The sequence below is a fragment of the Megascapheus bottae genome, chromosome X (assembly GCF_031878675.1).
Source record: "Megascapheus bottae isolate mThoBot1 chromosome X, mThoBot2.hap1, whole genome shotgun sequence".
Classification (NCBI taxonomy): Eukaryota; Metazoa; Chordata; class Mammalia; order Rodentia; family Geomyidae; genus Megascapheus; species Megascapheus bottae.
In genome coordinates this window covers 103,924,135-103,934,418 of record NC_143547.1, presented here as the reverse complement: position 1 = coordinate 103,934,418, position 10,284 = coordinate 103,924,135, and the positions used below count along the sequence as shown (strand labels likewise).

At 37.5% G+C, this 10,284-nt stretch overlaps 1 protein-coding gene across 3 annotated transcripts in view; it reads left to right on the top strand.

Moving 5' to 3' along the window:
* The window catches only part of Gabra3 (gamma-aminobutyric acid type A receptor subunit alpha3), a 157,782-nt gene that overhangs the window by 56,811 nt on the left and 90,687 nt on the right, over window positions 1-10,284 (top strand). For 2 of the 3 annotated variants that reach the window (XM_090326831.1, XM_090326830.1), the window contains exon 2: window positions 7,890-8,055. In XM_090326831.1, coding sequence (XP_090182957.1) covers window positions 7,916-8,055 — 140 coding nt within the window. In that variant the 5' untranslated portion in view covers window positions 7,890-7,915. Of the gene's footprint in view, window positions 1-3,398; window positions 3,507-7,889; window positions 8,056-10,284 lie in introns of those variants that run through there. The other variant, XM_090326832.1, reaches the window with a different exon arrangement.

The window sequence follows — 10,284 nt, the reverse complement described above, 5'->3', positions numbered from 1 at the left end:
TGAAACTTGGGGCACAGCTTGAACCAAAAAGAAAATTGGAGGGTGGGGGAGGAGAGAGAGGTTTGTATGTAGTTTGAAACTTTTTGGGTTCCTCTCTCTCTCTCTCTCTCTCTCTCTCTCTCTCTCTCTCTCTCTCTCTCTCTCTCTCTCCCTCCCTCTCCCTCTCCCACTCCTGGACCTGAACTCAGGGTCTGGGCACAGGGCCTGGGCAAGGGCACTATCCTTGAGCTTTCTCAAGGCTACTATTATACCAGTTGATCCACAGCACCAGTTCGGGCTTTTTCTGTTTATGTGGTACTAAGGAATGGAACTAGGGGCTTCAAGTATGCAAGGCAAGCACACTACCACTAGGCCACACTCCCAGCCCCATTTCATTTTTTAAGCCAATTGTCCTCCTGTCTCATTCTGATTCATTCATAAGTTAAAATTATGGCACTTGGAAGCATCTGTGTCTGTGCATGTGTGTGTGTTGTCACACTACCTACTGTTGGGAAATTCTAGGCTTTGTTTTCTGTTCATTTTTCTCTATGAGATTGTTAAAATCACTACTTGTTTTTTTCAATATTACTATTATTTTTTATTTTAATGTATAGAGGGGTTATTGTTATATTTTCCACACAGTAGGTGCATTGCTTCTCACACATTGATACCCTTTCTCATGTTTTTGTCCCCATCTCCACCTCCCCACTCCCTCCCCTCATCTTTTTTCCCCTCCTATTTCAAATAAACTAATAAACATACATATAATATACTATGTAACAAAGTCAGATACTGTAACAATATGAGATTAACCAAAGGGCAACACAAAAGAAAAGAAAAAAAACATAGTACATTAAGAACAACAGTCATAATTAAGCTCTTGTTTCTAGGTCCTGGAGGTCCATTAATTTGGCCTCATCTTATATGGCCTTATGTAGCTAGGGTCTGATGGTAATCCTCTGTTAGGAGAGTCCTAGGTTTGTACTAATTATGACAAATGAGGGAAACCATTGAGCCTATGTTCCTTTGGGCCTGGCTTACTTCACTTAATATGACTTTTTCCAAGTCTTTCCATTTCCTTACAAATGGGGCAATGTCATTCTTTCTGACAGCAGCATAGAATTCCATTGTGTACAAATACCCCATCTTGTTGATCCACTCATCAACTGAGGGACATCTAGGTTGGTTCCATATCTTTGCTATGATAAATAGTGCTGCAATGAACATTGTTGTGCTAGTGGATTTAGTATGCCCTAGTTTCTGGATGGTTGGGTAAATGCCAAGTAGTGGAATTGCTGGGTCATAGGGGAGCTCTATGTTTAGTCTTTTGAGGCACTGCCACACTGCTTTCCATAGTGGTTGAATGAGTTTGCACTCCTACCAACAGTGTAGTAGTGATTCCTCCTGGCCACATCCCCTCCAGCATCTGTTATTATTCATTTTCCTGATCCTGGCCATTCTAACTGGAGTGAGGTGGAATCTTAGAGTTGTTTTGATTTGCATTTCTTTTATGACCAGAGATATTGAGCATTTCTTCACGTGTCTATAGGCCATTCTTATTTCTTCTTCAAAGAAGACTCTTTAAGTCTTTGGCCCATCTTTTAATGGGATGGTTGCTTTTTATTTTGATTTTTTTCCATATATTTTTATTGTAATTAATAGAAAGGTTACGTTATATTCAGCAAATAGAAGGTGCTTTACTTCACATACATTGATACCCTTTTTCGTGTCTTGGTCCCCACTTCCCTCCCCCACCCCCGCCCCTCATCTTGGGATGGTTTTTTCTTTGAAGATTTGTTTTAGAGAGAGTCAGGTTTTTTAGCTGTAGGTATATTTTAGATATGAGGCCTTTGTCTGTTTTATGGTTAGTGAAGATCTTCTCCCACTCTGTAGGCTTTCTATTTAACTTGCTAGCCATGTCCTTTGCCATACAGAAGCTCTGCAATTTAATGCAGTCCCATTTGTCCAAACTTTCTTTAATTTTTTACAACTTGGTTTTTTAATTAAAGAATTTATTAAGATTGATTTTTACATCATATTTCAAATGTCATTTTTAACAAACAAGTATTCAGGAAGGGAATCTCTGTATACAATCACTGGCACTAGATTTTGGAACAAAATTAAAATTAAGCTGAGGGTTTGTATGACATAAGTACACATGGTCTTGGAGAGATAAACCTAACTATACAACTTGGTTTTTTTAACTTGAGTTTCTGTCTTTTTCTTCTGTAGATTTTCATTTCACTGTTTTGTATTATTCTTCTGTTATTTTTCCATGTGTCTTATTTAATCATAAAGGGACTAAATAATGTTTATTTATATACCTTTGACTTTATGGCCCCACAAAATAAAGTTTTGCATTATTGCTTAGTTGCCCTAGTCTTTCATGTGTGAAATAAAATGGATGTGTTACAGTTTAAGATTTGTGATGTGTAAAGAACTTGAATAAGATAGAGATTGTGGCTATGTTGACAGTTTGCCAGAATAGAATTGGAGAGGAGGGAAATAAGATTGCTACTGGTAAAAAAAAACTATTCTACACATAGTATGCATGCCAGTACTGAAACAAAGAAAAGTGGGAGCTAAACACTAGTTTAATCAGTCCTAAGAAGTTACTCAGATATTGCAGTAAGATTAATGAGAGCAGAGGGTTAGAAAAGTAGGTGGCATACAAGTTAGATGAGCTGGAGGTGGAAGGCATTATGAGTATCTTTTTGTAAAATGAAGAATTGAAAATGCACTGGGGAAGGACTTCGAAGGCAAAGATGACTTGCAAATATAAGTCTTAGAACACAAGAACGCTCAGAATTTGGTTTAGCAAAGTGTATTTAAACCATAGCATCCTTCTCTTGTGGTAGGGTATGCTGGGTTTGAGTGGCTTGTGGCAAGAAAGATGTTAAATGCACAGTCAGGATCTGTTCTTATGTATATAGTTTGGATATAGGATATGGATTGACTCAAGCAACATGACCAGTGTCCAATTTCCACATTTTACACCAAGGATTGGACCTAACATGTAACTGACACCAAAGATGCTTAAAAATAATAGCGCTTTGAGGTTAGGCCTTTGATGAACTCTGGCAAAGATCCCAGGCAAAGAAACAGCCCTTTGCTTTGTAGTATCTGTGAAGGAGCACCTGGGATGCCTTTCTCCAAGAAAAGTTCTGACAAACTTGCACATTTCCCTAACAGGGGAGTTTGTGGCATAATATCCACTGATATCTGCTGCTTTCTACTTACTGAGATGAAGACATTTCAGGAATTCCCACTGAAAAAAGGGATTGTATTAATATGCATGGCAGGGGCTCAAATGTTCATGATAAATTGAATTTACACAGGTAGATTTTCTGGTAATGTCTTCTTCTAGGTATTTTATAAGTGTTATCTTATTTCATCTTATTTTATGTGCCAGTCCTGGGACTTGAACTCAAACCCTGAATTTTGTCCGTGAGTGTCTTATGCTCAAGACTACCACTCTACTACTTCAGCCATAGTGCCAGTTCCAGCTTTTTGTTGGTTAATTGGAGGTAAGAGTGCAATAAACTTCCCTTCCTACATTGGCTTTGAACCATGATCTTCAAATCTTAATGATCTTCAGATCACAAGTAACTAGGATTATAGATGTGAGGTAGTAACACCTGGCCTCTTATTTCATGTTTGTAATCATAATTCTATTATCTACATTTTTCACTGAAAGGAAGGCCTTTAATACCTAAAAGAGCCGATGTCTGGTAGATACCATTAGCTTTTTGTTCTGGCAGGTTCCAAAATTTATTCTTTATGTTTTATAGCAGCTTCCTTCATTTAGAACTGTGTCTTTGTTAGGCTAGCATTCATTCATCTATTCGCTAAACATACTCATTGTTTTCCAGGCCCATTTCTATATACAAGCATTCTCTGTGAGCTCTGTATTCAAAACCTCAACAACCCCAGATGGAAAAATATTTTTTTGCCCATCCTGGCATTGATAGCCTGAGTACTGTCCTTGGACTTTCTCAAGGCTAGAGCTCTACCACTTGAGCCACAGCACCACTTCCAGCTTTTTTCTATGTATGTGGTACCGAGGAAAAGAACCCGGGTCTTTGTGCATGCTAGGCATGCACTGTACCACAAGGCCCCTGAAAAAATATTTTTTAAAAACTATATCTGTGCTGAATATGTGCCAACATTTTCTCTTATTGTTTTGTCAACAATCTAATAAAGCAATTCTTTGTATGGTATTTACATTGCATTTTCTATTGTAAGTAACCTAGGGATGATTTAAAATATAAAGGAAGATTTTTGTAGAGTGTAGGCAAATACAGCCTTATTTTATGGGGGACTTCAATATCACAGATTTGGGTATCTACAGGAGTTCCTGGAATATATCTCTCCCTGCCATAGATATTTGGGTACATTTCTATATCTCTAAATTAATAAAATCCAAATCTGATTTAACAACTGATTTAAGTTTGATTTAATGATTTGAAAGTTCACTCTGGTTGGAGATGATCCTTGTCAGAACAAGAGATGAGTCAGAAAAATCACTTAGGGGCTTTTACAATAATTTTCATATGAGAAGATAAATCATATTGTATCATAGGAAGTAGTTTTCCACTGAATATGTTGAATAAAATATCCATAGACTTGCTGAGAGGTTAGACATGGATCTTCAGAAGAAAAGAGCACCCAGGATCACATCAGTCTTTATTCTGAACAAGTGGATGTGATTGATTACTGTTACGGGAGGTGGGAAGAGTTAAGGAGTAGTATTCACAATAGTCAAGGTATGGAAACAACTACAACTGATCAATGAAGGAGCAGGAGTATGTGTGTGTATGTGTTTATATGCACACACATGTGTGTAAATACAAGGACCTTTGGTTTGAAAATGTTGGCTCTAAAATGTGGGTTGTATTGTGTTCTGGAAATAGCTGCAGATATGTAGGTTTTAGGAGAGATATGGAATGGAAACATAATTTGCAAATCATCAGCTTTATAGCTACCTTCTTTTCTTTTTTTATTGTAATTAGTAAAAGGGTTACATGATATTTTCCAGATAGAAGGTGCATTAATTCACATACATTGATACCCTTTCACATGTCTTGGTACCAAGACTAGCTACTTTATTTTCAATCCTGCACATTGTCTCTTGAGTAAGGCAAATGGGGAGCATAGCTATTTGCTAATTTGGGTATGTAGTCACATATTTTCAGAATTGAAGTATATGCCATGACGCCATGTTCATTCATCACCCAGAATCCATTTCAACACCATCATTGTTTGAGCCCGAACAAGGGTCACCTTCTCTTGTTTCACCGTCAATCTGTTCTTACCACAGGCACCTGAGGTTGCGCCATAGCTGGTAACAGGCCAGAAGATACCAATATTCTTTCATGCTCTGTCGCATTGTGTGAACACATAATGCGTGTCTACATTTGCAATGTACTTTGTCTTCTTTAAAAACCAAGCTTGATTTTATTTGACTCTGGTATATTATAGTTCATTATGTCCTTTTGCTGTAATTTGCAGGTTACTCATTAGACATATATGCACTATATTTGTATGTTCATGTGTCTACTATCTCTGTATGCTTATATAATATAGGTAATCATGTATTTATTATAATCATTATTACCCAGAGTAATATGACCACTTTCTTCTTTCTCTCACATTTCTGTTTCAGTGAAACAATGCCTATTTTTATTTTTATATTTTGCCAGTCCTGGGCTTGAGCTCATGGCCTGAGCATGTCCTAAGCTCTACCACTTAAGCCTCAGCACCACTTCTGGCTTTTTTCTAGATATGTGGTACTGAGGAATCGAACCTGGGTCTTTATGTGTGCTAGGCAAGCACTCTACTACTAGGCCAAACTCCTGGCCCCTGAGAAATTGTTTTGACTATGTCTGTCTACTCATGGACTATGACTTTCTGCTTTTGTGTCATGGTAGTTGACTCTGTAAACCAAGTCACTTGAAGTACCACTGTTATCAAAAAAGACAAATTTGCTCCTATATCATGAGAAGAACAAATATAGAAACTACATGTTTACTTCAGAATACACCTTTAGCTACATGAATACAATCACTTGGTCATGTTTGAAGCATTTAGTTCCATGGTCACAATTTTCACTTTGCACAGTGTGCTTAACTGAAACCTACCTCATTTATTATAATAAATACTTCCAGTACCCTTGGGATAGTATTTTATTGTGTAAATATACCACATTTTCCTTGGCCATTCACTCACTGAAGCGCGTCTGGATCAAGTTCATATTTTGCATAATGGCCATGTTAATGTACTTTCAGAATCCTTTCCAGCACTGTTTGTTTTGTCTGCTTGGTAACAGGCATCCTAAGAAGTTTAAGAACATATCTGTTTTTTGTTTCCACTTGCTCTTCTCTGATATTTACTTAAATTGAGCATGTTCACGTAATTTTGGCCATTTATGTCTTCTTTTGTGAAGTATCTTTTGAGTTATTTATCCAATTTCTTTTTAAACCTCATGAATCCAGAATGTGCTACTAACTTTATATATAAATGCAACTTTTCTGATTTTTTTTTGCGAATACTGGGACTTGAACTCAGAGCCTGGCACTGTCCTTGGGCTTTCCTCATGGCTAGCACACTACCACTTGAGTCACAGCACCAGTTCCAGCTTTTTCTGTGTCTGTGGTACCAAGGAATTGAACCCAGGAATTTGTGCACGCTAGGCAAGCACTCTACCACTAGGTCATAATCCTGGCCCCACTTTTATGATTTTATGAAACAAAATCTGTTGAATAGTGGCAATTTCATATGTTACAACTTAATACTATGATTTTCCATGTTTGATGTAGACATCTCATTGTGCCAGAATTCCATCTTCCCCAGTATCATAGTGTTTTCATACATGCATGCCAGGTTCTTGCAGAAAGCCTACTATAGAATCCACATGGTTCATTTAGAAGGAACTGTCTCAATTTTTCATCAAAGTAGTTTCTAAACCTATATCTCCTTTATATATTGGTCTCTCACATAGGTTTTTATTTAAAAAGTTTATATCTCTAATTCCCTCTAAAATTTAGCTTATGGATACAATTGAAAGAGAATATAATTTGGCTGGAGTGATACCCCAGATTCAAAGAAGTTGCACAATTTAGAGGCAGCAAGGAAGTATAATTTACTTATTTGTTTTTACTCTAAGACTTGGGTAAATCTGTAGCATTTCAGTCTATAAAATAACCCAGCATATAGACAATACCAAATCACTAATTTAGTATTGCTACAACCTACTGACTTATGTAATTCTGTACCAGGATTCCAGTCTTCGATTTCATCTTTATGTTTTGACTCTTGTCTAAAAGAGCTAATTTGTTCTTGATTATCTCTTCATGGGGAAACATTGTATTCTTCATAACCCATACTGTCTTATAGTTGGTTATTTTCTCAACCTGAGAAAATAGTCTATATACTCAGTACTCCCATGATGAGAAACAATGTCCAAATGCTATAAAGAGAGTCTAGATCTTAATATACTAAAATTTTGCATCAGTTCACCAAGGCTAAGTTCTTTGTGACATTAAAGGTCTAACAAACGGTTTAGAGGAAGACACAAAAAAAGACATTGACAGACTATTTTAAGCTGTGGGATAACAAGATGTAACAGGCTCAAAGTTGCTCTGCAATTTATGTGCTCTTAAGGAAGACAAGGGGAGAAATCATACATATTTTCTTGCTACTGTCTTCAAAATAGGTATATGTTTATAGTGAATTTTGATGTCATTGATAAGGTGGGAAAGGGGGCTATCAATGAAGAACTGAATAATTGGATACTAGCAAAGTTAGATAATAATTAAATGCAGTTGTCTAAAATATTTTTTACCTTTTCCTTTTCCCTCTGTTTTTTACCCTTTTATCCTTTCCTTTTCCCTCTACTATATATCTCACAGGACTTTGCAAGTTGGTACCTAAGAAGATGATAATCACACAAATGTTTCGCTTCTACACAATCAGACTGGGACTTCTCTTCCTGATTAATTTTCTTCCTGGAACTGCAGGCCAAGGAGAATCAAGACGTCAAGAACCTGGGGACTTTGTGAAACAAGACATCGGCGGGTAAGAATACTTAATCCATGGAACTAATGGGGACTCTGTTAAATGCTTGTCTAATACAGTATCTCCAGAATATTTTCCTCAGAGGAACCAAAGAACTCTGGTCTCTGACACTTACATATTATATTGCCATTAGGGAACAAAGCCCATCCCTTCAGATTCTCAAAGTGAAAGAAAATCTCAAAATTCTTGGGCAACTTCTTAGCCTGTGCTTGACTTCCCTCTGTGAAATTTTAGAGCAAGTCTTGTCAGCCTTTGGCAATTAATTTTATATACACTCTTTAAATATTCAAGTGGCCATTTTTGTTGGTTCTGGTTCCTTAGTATTTAAATATAATTGAGATTCCATTATGTTTAACTTAAATATATTCCCATGACTTTGTTTTCCTTTGTATTTTTTACCAGTCCTGGGGCTTGAACTCAGGGCCTAAGCACTGTCCTTGGGCTTTCTCAAGGCTAGTGTTCTACCATTTGAACCACAACACCATTTCTGGCTTTTTCTATGTATGTGGTACTGGGTCTTCATGCTAGCCAAGCACTCTACCACTAGGCCAAACTCCTGGCCTCCTTTGTATTCTTCCATCTGGGAGAAGTGGTCTGATTTATTGGATGTACTTCCTTCTCACCCTTTTCTATACCTATTGTGGCTGAGTTTCAACTCCATGATTCTAAGGCAATGTGTTTGGCCAAAATGACCAATGTTGGTCTCTGGTTAAAACAACTGTCTGTCCCCTTTTTAGTAGCACATAAAAATATTCAATGTTACTAGATTCTCCCTCAGCTTTTTTATTTAATCAGTCACATGGCTTGAACTCTGGGCCTGGGCAAAGTTCCTGAGTTCTTCAGCTCAAAGCTACTCCTCTACTATGTTGAGCCACAGTGCCACTTCTGGTTTTCTGGTGGTTTACTGGGGATAAAAGTCTCATAGACTTTCATGCCTGCCCTGGCTTTGAAACTTGAGCCTCAGATCTCAGCCTCCTGAGTGGCTAAGCATGAGCCACCAGAGTCTGGCCTTAACTTGTTTTTATAACATAAAATGAAATACACATTTAATATGCATATACACTGTACGTCTCCTTTTGACTCCAAAGACATGCTTCCTAACTACTTACTAGATTCTCTCAGAAGAGCATGACACAAGCTTCTTGAGCACATGCTTTATTGTGAGAATGTTCTCAGGAGAAAACTACAAGTAAATAAGGACAGCAAAATAGGGAAAGGGGGAAAGTAAAGCAATGGAAATACCTTAGTTGAGATGAGGAGGCCTCAGTTTCATCCCACAGGGAAACAGGAAGCACAAATAGTCTGATGAAATAGTTCTACCTGGAAGCAAGGAGCCCAGGCTTTGTGCTCACATCAGTTAATTTCAGCAGTCCTTCTTGCGCATACCGAACACATGGGAACATATCCAAATTCTTAGCCATAACTGGAGGCTGGTTTCACTGGGCCAGTAAAGAAGATGTACTTTATATTTCTTTATCTTCCTCCCACCAATCCATATGTTTCTCAGCATTCTTAAACTTCTTTTAAAGAAAGGTTCTATCTCACCTAGGGAATCAAATTGCTAGAGATGACCTCCTGGGCTTGGAATATTTTAGTATAATACAGAATATTTTATTTTTTGGTAGTCTCTTTTGTTTTATATTTGGCTATTATGGCATATCTTTGGAAAGCATGCATCATGAAGCAAAATATAATTGTTTGTTCTGATATTGTAACTTGAACATAGGGCCTTGAGTTCTCACTAAGATTTTCTGCTCAGAGCTCATATTCTTCCACTTGAGGCATACCTTCAGTTTAAGCATTTTGTAAATACAATTTAATTTTTTGTTGGTCTTGGGGCTTGAACTTTGGGCCTGGACATTGTGCTCTACCACTTGAGTCACAGTGTTACTTCTGCTTTTTCTGGTGGTTAATTGGAGATAACAGTCTTTAGTACCCGTGCTGGCTTTGAACCTCGATCCTCAGATACCCTCCTGAGTAGCTAGGATTACAGGTGGGAGCCATCGAGCCCGGCTAGTTTTACAATTTTGCTGGTTAATTTGAGATAAGATTCTCATGGAATCCTGCCTGGAATGACTTTGAGCTCTGATCTTCAGGTCTTAGCCTACTGAGTAAGCTAATACTAGGCATAAGCCACCAGCAGTAATTCCAGGCAGAATTTATTCTGAGTTACAAAAAAATTCAATATCCTGACTCTGTTTTTTATCAATATTTTTTACAATAATCTCT